The sequence below is a fragment of the Lampetra fluviatilis genome, chromosome 51 (assembly GCF_964198595.1).
Source record: "Lampetra fluviatilis chromosome 51, kcLamFluv1.1, whole genome shotgun sequence".
In the NCBI taxonomy this organism is placed as follows: Eukaryota; Metazoa; Chordata; class Hyperoartia; order Petromyzontiformes; family Petromyzontidae; genus Lampetra; species Lampetra fluviatilis.
The window spans coordinates 3,388,839-3,408,465 of record NC_136325.1 but is presented as its reverse complement, the minus strand read 5'-3'; the positions used below and the strand labels follow the sequence as shown (position 1 = coordinate 3,408,465).

The 19,627-nt window shown below is 47.8% G+C and overlaps 1 protein-coding gene across 1 annotated transcript; it reads left to right on the top strand.

The window, feature by feature from the left end:
* Window positions 1–1,558: 1,558 nt before the first annotated feature.
* DCT (dopachrome tautomerase) lies at window positions 1,559–18,601 on the top strand. Its single transcript, XM_078878425.1, has 8 exons — window positions 1,559–1,889; window positions 4,286–4,585; window positions 5,534–5,634; window positions 7,620–7,786; window positions 9,643–9,834; window positions 11,967–12,102; window positions 15,141–15,345; window positions 18,305–18,601. Exons 1-8 carry the CDS (start codon window positions 1,559–1,561, stop codon window positions 18,469–18,471), a joined length of 1,599 nt encoding a protein of 532 aa, XP_078734551.1. The 3' UTR covers window positions 18,472–18,601.
* Window positions 18,602–19,627: the final 1,026 nt, after the last annotated feature.

Here is a 19,627-nt window from a genome sequence, read left to right as displayed (position 1 = left end):
TCTCACACACGCGGTCCCAATGCATGTGATGCACACCTCCAAATTAAGAGGTCATGCATAGCCAAGAAAAAACAAGCTTACTAAGAGTACCAGGAGGAACCCCATGGAGAATAGGGAGGGGGGGAGATACAAACTCCACACAGTCACCCGAGTCAGAATTCGAACCCAGGCTGCACACAATAGACTGCACGTCACTGTATAGTATTCACACTGGAAGCGTAAAACATTGCTTAAGACAGTGCAGTGAATGGGCAAATGCAATTTACATGTTGTGGGAGATGCATATTGCGAGAATCGTCATTAAAAAAAAAATCTATATTGTATCGTGTTGTGAAAAAGTATCACGCGGCAAAACCCTGGTACTTGGCGATGAATGTTGGGGGGTATCTGGGTGCATGGCGTTACATCGAGATGAAGAGTTGGGCCGCCATACCAAATTTGGTTCTGCACTTAACTTGGATAAATTCCGGCTCTGACGATGAATCCATCAGTTTGACTGTCGTGCAGCCAAAGTGCTCCCCCCTCTCTCGTTTGGGCCAAGAGGTATCTTGGGGCGCTCTCAGATGGAGCGCTGTGATATCTGATTCTGTGGCAGGGGCCCAGAGTTACACGTCCAATCGAATTTAGTGCCACCAGAACTCTGACACAAACGGGTCAGACTGCTCCGCGGAAGATTGCGAATAGCCACTTCGTCTCACAAATTGTGCGGTAAATGCCAACAACAAAAACCAGTCACACACCACGTGACCCTTCACTTCGATGAGTGCACGCCAAAGTTTACCCATCCACCACTCCAACGAAACAAAACAACGCGTGATGGTCAGACGGGTGCCCATTTGACCATCACGAGTTAGGATTGCTCAGTCACATTCCATTTAAAGCCCCTTCTGTTCAATGGCAAACCTTTATGTGTTTCATCATTACGTTCAGCCACCCTTCACCCACTAGCCCATCCACTACCCCGTGCCACGTGGAAGGGTTCTGTACTAAACCACTTACTGCGTCCAGTCAGTCTCATTATTTCTCATCTGTGAGCCACATGGTGCTTGTGTTGAATCCAGCCAAGGCTGTATTGGCAGTTTGCGGCGTTAACTGGGATGTGGAGAATTATTTCGGAGGCACGAATTCACCCGTCATCTCTAGCCGCGGTTGGTAAACGTAATTTCAAAGCTGTAAATGAGAAACCCCATTAAAACGGACACAGTGGTTAGTGTTTCCGACTCGATAAAAACCTCTATCGCGTGTTCTCGAAACTAAAAAAAAACGCGTTAGTGCTGTCGAAACGCCAAACTCTGTTGTTGAAATAATTCGCTGTTTAAATTCGCTGGGCTGACCGAGAAAGGTTTATCTTGGCTCATACACATCCTTGATTACGTTCAATTAGAAGCACACGCCACAAGTTAGAGGTGGCACGTGGCTCATTATCGGTAAAAAAAAAATTCAAACATTATTTAACATTTGCTAACAGCACAACATTCATCACCACACCGCCGTTCTCGGCGTACGTATTTGGAACTCCGTTCGCGCCGTACGCAGCCAACCGCTCTCAATCACCGAGATGGGAATCCGTGCCGCTGCGGCACCGCGTGGAGGGCCCCGTCCGTTCTCCCTGCTGCTGCTGCTGTTGGTGGCAGCGACGGCACCGCGGCTGCCGTGCCACGCTCAGTTCCCCAGGGACTGCGCCACGGTGGCCGCGATCCGCTCCCAGGAGTGCTGCCCCCCGCTCTCGCCCAGGGCCAGCCAGGTCTGCGGGGCAGAGGTGGCTCGCGGCTCCTGCCAGGAGGTGACGGCCGACCTGAGGCCCTGGTCGGGGCCGTACACGTTGCGCAACGTGGACGACCGGGAAAGGTGGCCTCTGAAGTTCTTCAACCGGAGCTGCGCGTGCAACGGTGAGTGCCGGTCGGCTCCGTGCGGTGCGAAAGAAGTTCAATGTACGCACGTAGGTGCGTACGTTTGGGTAATGAGTAGTACCAATTTACAGCAGCTTAGAGTGCGGAGGGTCCAGATTTGGCTCCGTGCGGTGCGAAAGAAGTTCAACATACGTACGCACGGCACATTCAGTTATTCGTATGGCCGATGTAGATGTCGAGCAAATAATTATAATTTTACGTTGAGCTGGTTGAGCCAGATCATTGCAACAGGAATAGTGGAGTGCATCGCTGCCTCATTCGTACTTGAGAATCGGGCGTTGAGTCGTTCTGTGATTTATTGTCTGTTCTGGGTGGCCACAGTCACTCCACACTGATGGTTTGTCACGCAACTGGCCGCAGATTCTAGAATGCGATGAGCGATGGTCTCATACAAATCACCGATTGACTTCACGAAAAAAATGACAACCCATTCCTTAAAATGTGGTATTTTACCTATTTTTTCATATTTACATCTCTTAAAATTAAACTGTTTGGTGTGATTGATATGTGATGCACACTGTTTACGAGGAATGTTAAATGCGTGCGAGTTAGTATGGATAGTAAGTTTGGCAATATGAAGGCCCTTCGCAAGTTGTTCCAAAGCTTGTCTCTGATACATGGTGGTGCGGTGACCACGCTGCAAATGAGATGAATAAATACGTGGGAAAAGACGTGGTCGATTCCACAGTAAGGGAATTGCAAAAGCAATGCAGGGATATTGGACACAGCTGTGACATGGGCACGTGTGTCCCCACGCCAAATCTGCCCTATAAGACTTGGGCATGTAACGATGCGTATATTGGCAAATTAATGTTTATTCTTATTTTCATGATAAATGAATCGAATCGTACATGCGAGAATCAAACATACCATGATGGGGAGAATGTACAAACGAACGAGAAAAAAACGAGAAACAATAGGGACAGGGTAAAAATGAGACAAAAATGTTATTCTTGTTTTGTGACACTGATCAAATGTCTACGGGGACTGCTGTGTATGAGGTCAATTGTAATGTGTCTTAAGGATATTTGTAAGCTCCAACAATCAACAAAAGCCACGCTTTTGAGAGCGAGGGGCCAACCCTTACGTGAGATGGTCTGGCTGACTGTAAATCATCAAATAGTTGAACGTACAGTACTTATAGAATATGAATGACATTGCTTCATTAACATCCAATGCACGCAATCAACACTGAATACCGATGAATTAACTGAATATTTTCTCTTTAATGTTTCTAACTTCAGAACAAATATCACTACAGTTCGGTTTAATCCGAGTCACATGCATCACCGCGTGAAGCACAGTAGGATTATTTTCTGACGGGCTCGAAGCGTTTATTACTTGCGAATTAAACGTGAAGCCAAAAGTTAAAGAGAGCTTTGTACGCATGTGTGTTGAACTTCTTTCGCACCGTATGTAGCCAACCGCGGTAATTGGAGGTGCCGAGGGAATGACGACGAACTGAACACGAAAGTTCCGCACAACACACGAGCAGAATATTGCATTGCTTTAGACTTGTTAGAGAGAGCCATCTGTACGCCAGTGCCCACAGAGTCACCTATACTGCACGCGGCTTCATTAGCGCACGGACAGTGTTATGGGCCAGAGTTTGGGTCAACTTTGAAATATTGATCAATTAAAGCAAAAATTACAGACACATTTTAGGAAAGCCAGTTTGGCTTACTCTCGAGTCCCGCTTTGAGAGGTTCCACTAATGGACTCCGTTGTCATTCATCAAATCGCCTGCCACACGTCTCGTAGACTAAGACCCCCGTGTGGCCTTTAACAGACTGCTGGGTGCAAGTGCTGTTAGCGAGCACCTATTAAGGCCGGCACGATGGGCCGCGCCTGGCCGCCTTTGTCTCCCTCGGTGTTGACTCTACCTATCGGGGAGGGTCCGGCCTATCGGACCGGTTCAAGACATTCGATATTGACGTTATCCATGAGCGGCAATCGAAGCACGCGCGCGCTAACCGGTGCACCACCGCTCCTCACTCGGGCCCCTAACCCCCCCCCCACTCACACAAATAAAGATCCACCTTATAGCCTTTACAGACTATTGGGGCAAGTGCTGTTAGCGAGCATCTATGAACGCCGGCACGGCACACGAGGGGGTTTGGTGACCAGCACCACGCCCGACCGCCTTTGTCTCCCCAGTGGGGATATTTTTACACACCGCACCAGGTACTGCCTTGAGGCTGAGTCGACCTATGGGAGCAGGCCCAAGACCATGCTCAGATAATCGTCACCGGCGTTGGTGGCCGTGAGCGGGAATCGAACTCGGCTCGCCGGGGTTTGTAGCGCGGCGTAGCCGCTGACCCCCGCAACAACAACCCACCGCTCCCCGACTCACGCACGCACGTGCGAGCGCGCAGGTAATTTCTGGGGCCACAACTGCGGGCAGTGCCGGCCGGGCTGGACAGGCACCTCGTGCGATGCCCGCGCCCCGACCGTGGTTCGTCGCGACGTGCGGAGTCTGTCGCCGAGCGAGAGGGCCACCCTGCTGGGCGCCCTGCAGCTTGCAAAGGAGACGCCGCACCCGGACTACGTGGTGTCCACCAACCACTGGCTCGGCATCCTGGGGCCCGACGGGAACAGCCCCATGTTCAGCAACGTGTCGGTCTACGACTACTTCGTGTGGCTGCACTACTACTCCGTGCGGGACACTCTGCTGGGTGCGTTGGCCCACTGCGCGTCGGTGTTTGTCTGTCCGGAGGAAACTCCCCAGTCCGGTGGTTATTCTCAACCGTGTTCCTTTGGGTCTTTTGGTAAAGTCACGTGGATAGGTTGAAAGAAAATGACAAACAAAAACTACGACGTTTCAATCGCAACGCAAGCGGTCGTCATCAGAAAGGGGAAAAAAACGACGTCGTTTTTTGTTATTTTCTTTCAATCTATCTACGTGACTTTACCGAAAGACCCAAAGAATATGAATTCCTGCAATCACGACGAAAGCTTTGAGTCAAGATTTATTCTCAACCTTGTTTGGCTACTGCTGTACCCTCCTGCCGCGCCTTGTTGAATTTTGTTTCGACCGAGTACCTAAACCACCTCCCCCACTCCCCCTTGCCTGACCCAGCACGGTTCTGAGCAATAAACGCATGAAACACATTCCTGCGGAGGGAGCTGGTAGGAACGTTTGGTCGCTCGGTCAATGGCCAGGGTCAACGGTGGCGTGGTGTATTCCACAAATATGCCCGACTGTGAGGGCGGGCACAAGCCGGCGTGAGTAGGGCACCACGGGGTGACCAGCCCCTCCACACCCAGACCCACCCCTCCCACCCCCCACCCAGCCCGACCCTCCCCACCCAGCCCCTCCCCACCCCACCCTGCCCCTCCCTCCCCACCCAGCCCCTCCCTGCACGACGGACGGACGGACACAATAATCCCCTGTGGGCTGGTGTAACCAGGAGGTTCCTACCAGTATAAGCAACATTCTGTGAGGTTCTTCTAACTAGATGAGTAACTACAAACGAATATGGAAACATGAACGGATCCTCTGCATGAATGCCGTAATTTGTTCATGCTCGCTGGTTACACATTGAAACCAGCGGTTACTCGTTTTAAACTCACGACGGACTCTGCGTTGCGCTCGTTGTTGTGTCTCCCCTATCTCTCCGAAGGTCCTGGCCGACCCTTTACAGCTATCGACTTTTCACACAAGGGGCCGTCTTTCATCACCTGGCATCGGTACCACCTTCTCCTGCTCGAACGAGACATACAGGTCAAGGGACACACACAGGGCTCCGTTCAGTGCCGGATTAAGCTAGTGTGGAGCCTGCAGTATATGTTATAAAGGGGCCCTAAATAAAAAAGAAACACGTAAATATTAAAACACAATCTTTTTTACATGCAAAGTCAAATAATTTGATTGTTTAATTTGCTATACAGCCAGATAATACGATAAATCGCTAACCGTAAGCACCCGGTCGTTCATAAAAGTTGAAGGCAGTACTGTACTATAATAATAGAGCAAGTGCTACCGGAATTGATAGCTTGATAGCATTTAGCGCGGGGTCCTTGAAAGTGCGGGGCCCATAGCATATGTAGCTACTTGTGCTACTAGGATAATCCGGCACTGGCTCCGTTAGCTTTCAGGACTCGCTACCTTCCTGGGAGCCTTAACCACATGGTTGGATTCTAGATTTGAAGCTTTCGTGACTGCAAGGATTCATATTCTTAGGTTTTTTCGGTAAAGTCACGTAGGTAAAAATTTTTAATTTAAATTAATAAAAGTCAAATAGAAATCACGACGTTTCGGAGGCAACACAAGCTTCTGTCTTCAGGTGGAACCGTCACAGCACGATATCTGTATCAAGTGAGAGAAATTCCAAGAATACAGTATTTGTATATATATACTGGTTGAGGGTGGGAGGAGCCAAGATAGGCCCTGAATATTATTTTTGTGAGGTTCGGTGCGGCTGAAGCACCCTGTTAGGAATGAGCTTTTGTTGTGTAAACTAGGTGCGGACATGGTTGGAGCTGGTGGCTCCTCCCTCCATGTTAGCCCCCGCCCACTTTTACAAAGCCACGCCCACTCAACGCTAGCCCCCTCCACACATTGAGTGTTTGGAACTAGAAGTATATTATTTGGGTGTGGAGATGATTTTGTTATATAGTAAATCATCGGGTTGCAGAAAACCCAACTTAGGAAAATCCGACTTTACGGAAATGCTCCCATAAATCATGTTGAAAAAAACATTTTGATATCCGTAAACGTTTGCGTTAGTTACGAGGGGTAAGCTCTACCTTATGCCTCGCTCCACCAAACCACAATTAGGATGAAGGGAAATGGAAATGTTTGTAGCGTGACGTGATTCCTTTCCTTTTGTTTCAATTCTATGCTTGGAACTATCTTTTTTGCCCCCGTGTTTCTATTGTTTGCTTTTTTCATTTTAAGTTTATTTCATGAGTCATTCATTGTATGTACTTTATTTAAAACAATTACATTTTGATTGCGTATGGTCTCAGCCAATAGCTATCAGTGAAGCCTAGGCCTAGCCTAATGCATGGTAAACAAACATCGGAAGTGACTGCGTTCTGTTAACAATTAATATAAAAATGTTTTGTGGTATTCATGAACAATTGTACACAGTATATGTTCTGTTAGTTTAATTATGGGGATAGAGTTAGGGTAGAAATGAAAGAATCGTAGGAAGTGCAGAGTGTACGTACAGCGATACGATACAGGAAGCGATAGAAAACGGATGACAGCGTGATACGGCACCGAGAGAAAACGAACCTAGTAATCGGGTAGGGGAGGCACAACTATTTCCAGCTATGGGATTTCATCAATGTTTTTGGGGGGAAATAATTTAGTTTCCAACATACGGAAAATTCGGGTTACAGATCGTTCTCGGGAACCTAACCCTTCCGTAACCTGGGGAGCAGTAGTGGGAGCGGTGGTGTAGTGGTTAGCACACTGCCTACGAACCCGGCAGCCCGAGTTCGATTCGTGCTCATGGTCAACACCAGTGACGAATATCTGAACCGGTCGTGGGCCTCTCCTAGGTCGACTCAGCCTCAAATGAGTACCTGGTGCGGTGTGCAAACATTGCCACTGGGGAGACAAAGGTGGCCGGGCGTGGTGCTGGCCACCCACCCCCTCTTGTGCCGTGCCCACCCTTCATAGGCACTACTCGCGAACAGCACTTTCCCCAACAGTCTGTTAAGGCTAAACGGGGGATCTTTGTGTTTGTCTTTGTACAGAGGCTCACAGGAGATCCGTCATTCGCGCTTCCCTTCTGGGACTTTGCAACGGGCAGCGCCGCGTGTGACGTGTGCGTGGACGACCTCTTCGGGGGCCCTGACCCCGCAGAGCCCACCCTTCTGAGCCCTGTGTCCCCATTCTCACAATGGAAAATCGTCTGCAACAGGTGCCAGCATTCCCGGTTTAGCAATTATTATGATTATATTTCTTCTAAGGTGTCAGTTTTGTACCAGTTTAAAGGGTAAAAACCTACTACTTTATTTTGCCACTGGTAAAGGAGGTCTCATAGTGTAAATGCTTACCCCGAGCTCTCAATACTCTGATAGTGCACTGTGTTTGAGTTGTACGCCCTCTCTAATATGGAGAACGGCCAATGCCTGCGGTATCACCTATTTTATATTTTTTTCTTCTTGGCAAGTGTTATTGGTGATATTTTGAGTTTTTTTTTTGTTAATGAGCCTACTGACACAACTGAGCACGGATTTTTATTTTTTTTACCCACAGTTCGTAGAGTGTGCTCTGTGTATGGTATCTATCTGTGGGAAGCGGTGGCATAGTGATTGTGGCACTGCGCTATGGACCCGGCAAGCCGAGTTCAATTCCCTCTCACGGTCACCAACACTGGTGACAAATTATCTGAACCGGTCCTGGACCATAAATTAGTCTACATCCGCAGCTCTGATCTCTGATTTGCACAGTTATCTACGTATGGTGCGATAGAAGTTCAACGTACGTACAGCACATGGGCATGAGTCAGACAGTCGGGGACGACTTTGCTGTGAGGGTTTAACAATTTAAGTAATTTGTGAGTAATTGATCGAATTTGGAGCAAAAAAGGCTGGCACACATGGCCTACTTTTTAAATATATTATATACTAGCGGGAAGTACCCGGCGTTGCCCGGGTCTTAAAAATATTTAAAAACTACTCTTAAAAATCTAACAGCAGTGCGTACTGACTGTGGTGATACCTGCTATGATTACAGCAGTACATACTGACTGTGGTGGTACCTGCTATGATTACAGCAGTGCATACTGACTGTGGTGGTACCTGCTATGATTACAGCAGTGCATACTGACTGTGGTGGTACCTGCTATGATTACAGCAGTGCATACCGACTGTGGTGGTACCTGCTATGATTACAGCAGTGCATACCGACTGTGGTGGTACCTGCTATTACAGCAGTACATACTGACTGTGGTGGTACATGTTATTACTACAGTAGTACATGCTGACTCTATAGCACAAAGTACTCACCTGAAAAAGTGGCGTGGTGAGGCCTAGTGCAGAGCCTCGGGCCTCGCCTAGATTGTCCAGCCGGCCGAGGTGGCACCTTGGCAGGCTGGGGCTGGGCTGCTACCCCTGACCCCCCCCCCCCCCAGCCACGATGTCCCCGGCCGCTCTGCAGTAATATCTACGGCCTATCGTGGTAGCATCTAGCGACTGTATAGTAGTAATAACTGCACGCATCGGGGTGGGGGGGACATGAGACAGTGAAGAATGTACCTGAGTGTATTTTTATAGAATTTCTAACGCGAAAGGAAATGTCCCCCTCACTCCCACCGAAGGCGTGCGATTTGGCATGGGCCGTCCTCCCCACCAAAGGCGTGTGAGTTGGTATGGTCGTGTGCGCGTCATAAATAGAAATCGCACTAAATCGCTAATTAAACTAATTTAAAGTTGACGGATGTGAAAAAGGAATAGCGCTTGCTCACCGCGGGGCTTACGGCGTGGTGCCTGGCTATTGGAACGCCAAGCACGTGACCACACACAAACCCACACACAAACCCTGCAACAAACCGACACACAATTTTTTAATTGTATAGAAATTTTTATAACGTCACGGAATCTTTACCAGTTTTGACCTGGGGGCCACCTCTGGGCTCCAGCCGCGGAAACACGCCACGTTCACCACCGCCGCCCCGCACGGCGTTTCCACGTGGGCTCGCGGCGCGTGTTCTGTCGCTCCGCTTACGCTGCGGGGTGGGGGCGGGGGTGGGAATCCCTTTGCGGGTGACTGCAGCTTGGAAGAATACAACCTGCGAGTCACCCTGTGCAACGGATCGGCCGAGGGACCCATCCGTCGGAACCCGGGGGGCGACCTCTCCCACCCGGGGGCCGGGCGCCTGCCCACGCACGACGACGTAGCCCAGTGCCTCGGCGTGGCGCGCTTCGACGACGAGCCGTTCTCAACCAACTCTAGCCGCAGCTTCAGGTGAAACGAAAAGAAAAACAAAAGAAAAACAAATATTAACCCGTCTGCAGGTTCCAGGGTGGGGGTGTTCCGTTCGCTGTTGAAGCTCGCAACGCGCGAGCGGTTCAGCTGAGAGGCATAGCACCGCTGTTTTGAAAGCCATTGTACTCACCGCAGAGAACTGTAGCGACACGACCGCACTCGATGATAGCTGGTGCCAAACTGTGCCGCGTGCCCTTCTGCATGGCCTTGTGCAAGCCTCGGTACTGATAACGTTACTTTATTTTCGTTTTTCTTTCAGTTCCTTTCCAATGACGTACACGTCATTAGAACAGAATTGGAAGAAAATCTGATGATGTACACATACGTCATCGGAATGGGAAAGGGTTAAAAAAATATAAAGGTGGTGGCGTGAGCTGACGGGAATAGTTTCGATCAATAATTTTTTCTTCACAGCCCTCTTTGTCGATTTATATATTTTTTTGGCATCGATTACAGGGGTTTCAAGTCACTTCTACGTAAATGATTGTTGTATCTAAACTTGTAAATAGGATAAACAGAATACACATATATTTTATAGTTATTCTTGGTTCTTTCGGTAAAGTCACGTAGAAGGGAAATAATAAAATACTAAAAATATATAAACAATTAAAATTCTCACGACGTTTCTATTGCTTGTGTTGCAGTCGAAACGTCGTGAGAATTTTATTGTTTTTATATTTGTATTATTTTATTATTTCCCTTCTACGTGACTTTACCGAAATAACCAAGAATATGAATCCCTGCAGTCACGAAAGCTTAAATTTTTTTTTTTTAATATTTTGTCAAACAAATAAGTGCTTTCAAATTACTTATTTCAAATTCAGTGAAAAGTGGTAAATTCAGGTGGAAGTAGCTTGGCTCCAGCCAGTACGTGCCTCGGTCTTCACCAATAGGGCTGACGATGTAGACACGTAGCAGTCACCCGGCCCACACCAGGCACTAGGGATGTTGTGATATAATAATTATTAATGTTATGATATTATATTTCACGATGTGACAAAAATCGCGATATTTGTGTCCGTTTACTTTGTAATTCTATTTCACATCGTTATCCAAATGAAATGCAAATCTAAGTTCAACGTGTTTTTCTTTTTAGCTTTATTTCTGCAGTCATTGGCGGCCGGGCTGAGACCATCAATCAACTCTTGAGAAGCCGGTTTCATCACCCAGGACCTCAGTTTTGCCAGCTCAGCGCTCTGACCTCTTAGCCACCCGGTCACCTCTTAGCCCCCCCACTTGCTGAAGAGTGACACCACCTAATATTCCAACCCTTCCTGGACAGTACTTGATTATATGCATGTTCCACCACCATCATCAGCATCATCATCAAAAAGCCGGGATCTTCTTCTTCATTTGGTTCGTTTCGTTTCTCAATCCGCTTGTCCTGGTGAGGGTCGCGGTCGACATCCATGATCCATTATTCATAATTTGTATTTGTTTGTATTAAAAGTAACCATAACACTGGTCAACACACATTTTCTGACATAAGGTATTCCAACGGTTTAAAGGTAATTTTGGGGTGCTGATTCCAAATCTGGCATCAGTTTTTTTGTCTATCACATCAGGTTTTTGAGATATAAAATATTGCATTTTCAATAAAAACCGCAGAAGAAAAACATTGAATAAATGTGGGTATCTACATAAAATGATATTATAAACACACTATCCTAAAATTACAGCACCATATTTTAACACTAAAGCAGTCACTGACTCGCAACAACTTGCAATCATAAGTGACAGAGTTAATTTCGGGTAAAATCAATGAAAATGGGTTATGCCGACAGCATAAAAACGGGATGTGATAGAGAAAATCTGAGATCAGATTTGGAATCAGCACCCTGAAATTAGTCTAAAACAGCTGCAAAAGTCCAGGCCAGAATTTTGTTGTTGTTGTTGACCTGTGTATAATCTATCCACTGCTGGATGAAGGCCTAACCAAACTGTCGCCATCAGCCACGGTCTCGCGATGCGATCATCCATCCATAGCTCTCCCTTGCACGACGCGCCACCGCGTTCTGGAACATCCAACACCGCGCACAAACAACCCCGCACGTGGTAGCGGCGGCGGCGGTGGCACCACCACCCTGGTTGGTGTCGTTCTCTTTGCCCAGGAACGCCCTGGAGGGCTACGACCACCCCGACGGGAGCTACGAGCCCGGGGTGCTGAGCCTCCACAACCTCGTGCACCGCTTTCTCAACGGCACCGGCGGCGCGTCCTTCTCGTCTGCCAACGACCCAGTGTTCGTGGTACGCCTCTTTGAGACGACACGTCTGTGTGCGTGTGTGTGCGAGTGTATGTATGTGTGCGGGGAGCGGTAGTGTAGCGGTTAGCGCGCTGCGCTATGAACCCGGCGACCCGGGTTCGATTCCCGCTCACGGTCGATACCAGTGATGATTATCTGAACCGGTTATGGGCCTCCCTTCGGTCGACTAAGCCTCAAATGAGTACCTGGTGCGGTGTGAAAACATCGCCACGAGGGAGACAAAGGCGGCCGGGCGTGGTGCTGGCTTCCCGCCCCTTAGTGCGCCGTGTCGGCCTTCATAGGTGCTCGCTAACAGCACTTGCCTGAAGTGTCTGTTAAAGGCTATATCAGGGGATATTTGTCTTTGTCTGTACGTACGTACGTATGTTGAACTTCTTTCGCGCCGTACGTAGCTAATCGTGCTAATCGGTGGGGCACCGGGGGGAGAAAGGACATCAAACTAAACATACAAAAGCAGTTCTCGAGAAATTACCGGGGGCGTGGCAATGTGCGCCCCAGGACCGGAACTTTGGAGGCAAGTGTTTGTTGGATCGCGTAGAGATCTCGTGCGAAACCTCCCGAACCTGATGAGCTGCAAGGTGGCCAGAATACCGACATCACGTGGTCACGAGACGTACTTTCCCGAATACCGACATCACGTGGTCACGTGGCGTACGTTCCATTCATAATTCTCACACAGCAGAGCACCACCACGTGTTGGAAAATGGCGCGCTCAAGGTGGCCTATTACCAGTGGCGTAGCTAGGATATTTTGCACCCGGGGACGAACTATAAAATTGCACCCCCCCCCCCCCCGTTTAATCACATACCAAAATGTAATTACATGACATATAGGCTGTGTGTGGTGGGATATATTAACTTTTAGGTTGAGGTGTAGATTTGTGCAGTAGTTTCAGGCTGCCGCGCCCGCCGCAATAAGTTATAATGTAACGTTGTAAGCCTCATTTTGGCGCCCCTTTACCTTGGCGCCTCTGCCTATTACAAAACTACTTCTGAGGTCCCTTGAAGTTGCCCTCTTTTATTCACACACTCGGGAGCAAATGCATTTTTTGGCACAAGCTCTCCGTCAGAGATATGTTCCAACTAGACAGACAGAGGGCCAGTATCGGATTAAGCTCGTGTGGGGCCTGTAGCATGTTATAAAGGGGCCTTAAATAACAAAAACACTTAAATATTAAAACACATAAATGTTTAACTTGTATAGTAAAGTAATTGCATTTTTTTATTTGCCATACAGCCAGGTAATACGACAAATCGCTAACCTTAAACACCCAGTCCTTCATAAAAGTTGAAGGCAGTACGGTACTATAGTAATAGAGCAAGTGCAGAATTACTGAACCGAAATGGATAGCTTGAAATCATTTAGCGCGGGGCCCTTGAAAGTGCAGGGCCCATAGCTACTGCATATGTAGAAGCTACTACATATGTAGTAGCTTCTACATATGTAGCTACTTTTGCTACTAGGAAAATCCGGCACTGCAGAAGGGCTCAGTTTTGTTCATTGCGCCTACATCCATGCCAACCACAAGCAGTATTTTTTATGACACAATATGGTACGGTATGAAGTGTCACCATACGATAACGGTAGCGATGTCACTTTCCCAAAACTTTGTCATGGCTTCATGTTTATTTGTGCTTTTATGCACTGCAGCTATTAAGAAATTGCTGAAAAGTTTATAAACTGCAGGTCAGTAAGCAGACGTCTGCCATGAGCTCTATAATCTTTCATGATTATAATGCAACATGCTGTCAGAAAAAAATACGATGTAATAATAACCGTGGCGCTAGGAGCTATTATTTGGAAACATTCAAATCGTATTTGAGGGAAATGATATAAGCCACAATAAACAGGATATGATAAAAAAAAATTGGAGAATCTTACATCGTATATATTACTATTTATTGTTCGATATAAGATCGACATTGATAAAAGAGGTTCTTAGCTCAATGGGCCTTACCCGAAATGAATTGACTAACTGATATCGACATTGGCTACCATAATTTCATACCAAAGCTTTAACGACTAATGGTTAATGCTTCATGTCAGGTCGTGTCGGAGTAATACCAATTGTTAACGATAACTCCCCACTTACCCAACAGTCTCAATCTAAACTATAAACTAAACTATTTTTTATTTTACCAAGTAAGGCCCACTGAGCCATATGGCTCTTTTTCAGAAGCCACCTGGCCACAAATGACAGCCCAACGAAGTGGCTTATCATCACGTGGACATTTAGAACAGCCAAACACTCGGAACGCGAGACGTTGATTCTAAATGTGGAGGGTAAAACCGGAGGACCCGGAGAAAAATCTACGGGACTACGGGGGAAAGAGAAACACCGCAAACTCAAAAGATAGAGCAGGCGTCAGGGGTCTGGATCGAACCCACGACCTCCTGCATACCAGGCGAGGTAGTTAACATCTGCTAGCCAATCAAACCAAACAGACACGTGGGCGAATGCGCCAAGTGATTTGTTTTTTCAACATCACCCCCCTCCTCCTCCACAGCAAAACTACAGGAGACGACATTTGAACAAACTTAGCACCCCCCGAGATAGTCTTGCGCTCTGTAAGAATTGCGCACGAACGAATTCTCGGTTTGGTTTAACACGTAGGCTTTCACGACCAATATTATTCATAATCAACGTTTTTGGGGTTAGATCGCGTTATTTAAAAATGTGTCGTAATTTTTGAGTACGACGTTTCGCTGGTAATTGCATCCAGCATCATCAGGCAATTCGTCTGGTGAAACGTCGTACTCAAAAATGATAAATGTTGTGGTTTCACGTTTCAACACACCGGTGGGCTAAAGTAGTGACCTATTTGTCTTTTGTCAACGTGACACTCTTTATTACCGATTGGCCATGTCGGGTGGTGGAGGGTTACGACACATTTATAAATAACGCGATCTAAACCCAAAAACGTTGATTATGAAGAATTATCGGTTTGATCCCCCCCCCTGCCCCCCATCCTACCCCCCTCCCTGCCCCCCACCCTACCCGCCCCCCCCCCCATTGTTCAGGTCCTCCACACGTTCGTCGACGCCGTCTTCGACGAATGGATGCGGCGGTTCCGTCCGAACGTCACGGAGGCTTGGCCCGAGCAGTTGGCGCCGATCGGGCACAACCTCCACTACAACATGGTGCCCTTCTTCCCGCCCGTGCCCAACCAGCTCATGTTCGTGCCCGCCGAGGAACTGGGCTACGGCTACGACATTCAGCTGCCCGGTGAGCGCTTGTTTTGCGGGGGGCGCGCGCCTCTGCGGGGAGCGGCGGTGCAGCGGTTAGCGCTACGCTGCGCTGCGAACCCGCTCCACCCGAGTTCGATTCCCGCTCACGGCCAACACCGTTGACGATTATCTGAACCGGTGTCCTGGGCCTCCCCCTAGGTCGACTCAGCCTCAAATGAGTACTGTACCTAGTGGCGATGTGTGAACATGTATCAACATCGCCACTAGGGAGACAAAGGCGAGAGTCGAAATAAAATGAAAAAAACTGCCCAACACATTTTCGAGAAGGCAGATGGGGCACTCGCTCGATCTTTTGGGGGTGTCTCTGGCCGTGATTTTAGGAAGTGGGCCAAGTCAGAAATGCACGAGAATCGAGTGAGGCGGTAGAGGAAGAAGGAAAGTGAGGGAGTCGGGGGGGGGGTGTGAGAGGAAGTTACAAAATGGGAAGTAAAATCGCATTGCATCAACAATCAGTGACTCATGCAGCCAGCTATGGCTGCAGGGTTTTGGGAGGACATGTTGTTTATGTCATTTATTGTGAAAATTCCATCACAGTTCCTATGATCACTATTTCATTGCTTTCATGGCTTTATTTTGGTGATTTCGAAAAGTTTATTGGTTTGGCCATGTTTGTTTGTTGTAGTACGGAGTAAGACTGATGGCCTTAATCTAAGTTGTCTTGTGGTTGTTGTTGTTGTTTGACTTGCATCCCACTGTGAGTTTTGCACACAGCGTTGGTGTACGGTGCTTTTTCTGCAATATTTTGCTGTCTTTTCTTGGATTTTCTGTTTGCACTTAGTCACATAGTCACTTAAAGATGTTTTCTTGTTCATGTTTTAGTTTTTTGTTTGTTGCGGTTGCACCCGATTCAAGAGCCGAATGGCTCACAGGGCTATACCTAATAAATTAACTTGAACTTGAAATGAACTTGAATAGGGAAACAAGCAATGTTGTAGATGTTTGCAGTGTGGGTGCGCGTTTGGTGGAGTGTTTGGTGGCCCTGTGACGTGGTGTTTTTGAGAGTGTGGTATGGGTGTCTGTGAGCGCTTGTGTCTGTTTATAGGTGGGGAGCCATAGGGTAGCGCTACGAATACAGCGACCCGAGTTCGATTCCTGCTCACGGCCAACACCAGTGACGATTATTAATAGAATCGGATATGGGCCTCCCCTAGGTCGACTCAGCCTCAAATGAGTATCTGGGGAGACAAAGGCGGCCAGGCGTGGTGTTGGTCACCAACCCCCTCGTGTGCCGTGCCGGCCTTCATAGGTGCTCGCTAACAGCACTTGCCCCAACAGTCTGTTAAGGCTACAACTTTGCATGTTCTCCCCGTGGTCGCGTGGATTTTTCTCCGGGTCCTCCGGTTTTCCCCTCCACATTTAGAAAAATGCTTTTAGATTACTTGGCTGCTCTAAATGTCCACGTGATAAGCCACTTCGTTGAGCTATAATATATTGTGGCCAGACCACTTCTAAAAACACAGCTATATAGCTCAGTGGGGCCTTAAATAGTCAAATAAATAAATACATTTGATAATTCAGTTGAGTTGAATCTGTGTCTTTGTCTGTAGGTGTATGTGAGTGTGTTTGTTCGTAGGTGCTCGCAAACGGCACTTGCCCCAACAGTCTGTTAAGGCTACACGGGGGGGAGGGGAATCTTTGTATGGTTAGCACGTGCGCTACAAAACCCAGACACCCGGGTTCAATTCCCTGCTCAAAGACAAACATCAGTAACGAATGTCCGAACTTGTCCTGTGGCCCAACTTTAAATGGTCTCTTCGTAGCTGTTTGGGTGTTTGTGGGCGATTCCGTTTGTGTGGGGGAGCGATAGTGCAGCGGTTAGCACACTGCGCATCCAACCCAGTGGTCCAAGTTGAATCCCTGGTCACGCCAAACGCCGGTTGCACATTACGTCTCAACTGATCTTGGATCTCACCGAGGACAACTCGGCCTTGAACGAGCACCAAGACCAATACCACCGCCATTCGCCACTAAGTGACGGTGACGTCACCACGGCGGCCGTGCCAGGCCAGGTGCACTCTGAGGCCACGTGAAGTGTCGAAGGCTCGCCTGACCCGGGTGCCATGGGTTGGCTGACTGAGATGACCCATAGATGCACATCAGAAGATGGGTGCCAACTTGCTGCATTTTAAATGAGCACCTGGTACAGTAAAACGTCAGCATTGGGGGAAACGGAGGCGGTCCGAGCGTGGTGCTGTCCACCCACCCCCTCGTGTGCTGTCCCGGCCATCATAGGCACTCGATAACGGCACTTGCCCCATCCGTCTGTGCAGCCGCTAAGGGGATCTCTTTCTTGTTGCCATTGGTGCCAATGACGCTGCTGATGACGCTGCTGATGCCATTGCTGCTCTATTGAAAGAGTGATGCTGCTGATTATGATCATGATGAAGCTAGTGCTGCTCTATTGAAAGAGTGATACTGCTGATGATGATCATGATGAAGCTAGTGCTGCTCTATTGAAAGAGTGATACTGCTGATGATGATCATGATGAAGCTTATTGCTGCTCTATTGAAAGAGTGATACTGCCAATGATGATCATGATGAAGCTTATTGCTGCTCTATTGAAAGAGTGATGCTGCTGATGATGATCATGATGAAGCTATTGCTGCTCTATTGAAAGAGTGATACTGCCAATGATGATCATGATGAAGCTTATTGCTGCTCTATTGAAAGAGTGATACTGCTGATGATGATCATGATGAAGCTTATTGCTGCTCTATTGAAAGAGTGATGCTGCTGATGATGATCATGATGAAGCTTATTGCTGCTCTATTGAAAGAGTGATGCTGCTGATGATGATCATGATGAAGCTAGTGCTGCTCTATTGAAAGTGACGCTCCTGATGATGATCATGATGAAGCTATTGCCGCCGCTGCTTTTACTACCTCTGCTAGCGCTGATGCCAGCGACGACTGACAATGGTCTTGTCTCCGAACAGAGCCCAGTTCTTCCACGCCACTGGTGCTGAGTTCGACCCTGGGCGCGGTGGCTCTGGTTCTGGTCTGCACCAGCATCCTCGTTCTGCTTCGTCGACGCAGCAACGGGACGTACCGCCCGCTCCTGGCCAACGGGGGTTCCATCGTGACTTATACCAACTCCGTGTGAACGCCTGTTCGCTCGCTCGCTCACTCTCGTCGAATCCACACTGTTGGTATCACCCGCAGTTGTAAGGCGCTCCGATGTTGTCCCGTACGATGTCCGACGTTTTCTTGGATCACGTAGAAGGGAAATAATAAAATAATACAAATAAAACGTTATACAATTCTCACGACGTTTCGGCCACAACACAAGCAGCCGTCCTCAGGTGAAGAAACAGAGCTGTCGGAAAGACAGCATCCTAATGAACACTGCTAAGCGTTGATTTAAAGATTTCGTGACTGCAGGGATTCATATTCTTGGTTCTTTCGGTAAAGTCACGTAGAAGGGAAACAATAAAATAATACAAATGTTATTGTTTTATATTTTTATTATTTTATTGTTTCCCTTCTACGTGACTTTACCGAAAGAACCAAGAATATACTGCTAAGCTTGGCAGCGCCTTGACAAAGGAGTTTACATATCAATTAATTTTCAATCAATTTATGATATGTAAACTCCTTTGTCAAGGCGCTCTGCTCCACCCACCCAGCTTGAAATACGCTGCCAAGCTTAGCGGTGTTCATTAGGACGCTGTCTTTCCGACAGCTCTGTTCTTCACCTGAGGACGGCTGCTTATGTTGTGGCCGAAACGTCGTGAGAATTTTATAATTGTTTTATTTTTATTATTTTATGATTTCCCTTCTACGTGACTTTACCGAAAGAACCAATAATATGAATCCCTGCAGTCACGAAAGTTTTAAATCGAAAGATGTCTGACGTTTCGCGCCACGTGCTGGGAGCTTCTGCGGAAAGTGCATTCCAGCGACTGGAGCGAAACGTCTGGCATACGTTCCGAACAACGCGCAGTGCCAACCGGATGCACATCAGAGAGCCGAACAGCACCACCGCGAAAACCCGCACATAAATATTACGCAGTTAGTATTAAGATCTTAAAGACACCTTTGGCAGCTGCAACAACGTCAGAATTTCACCAGTTTACATCAGAAAACAGCATACAAAAAAACAGCAGCAGTAGCTTCATTTTCAACCGCTGCAAATGGTGCATTAACAGCAGCCAGCCTCATCGTTAACAGGAGCAGAATCATAATAATCTGCAGTAGCAGCGAAAACTAGAAACTGTTTTTTTTTGCATTTTACCAGATAAGGCTCACTAAGCTACAGA

Coding starts and splice junctions, on each gene's coding strand:
- DCT (XM_078878425.1), top strand. CDS start 1,559: ATGGGAATCCGTGCCGCTGCGGCACCGCGTGGAGGGCCCCGTCCGTTC. Junction 4,586..5,533: donor CGTGCGGGACACTCTGCTGG/GTGCGTTGGCCC, acceptor ATCTCTCCGAAG/GTCCTGGCCGACCCTTTACA. Junction 15,346..18,304: donor CTACGACATTCAGCTGCCCG/GTGAGCGCTTGT, acceptor GTCTCCGAACAG/AGCCCAGTTCTTCCACGCCA.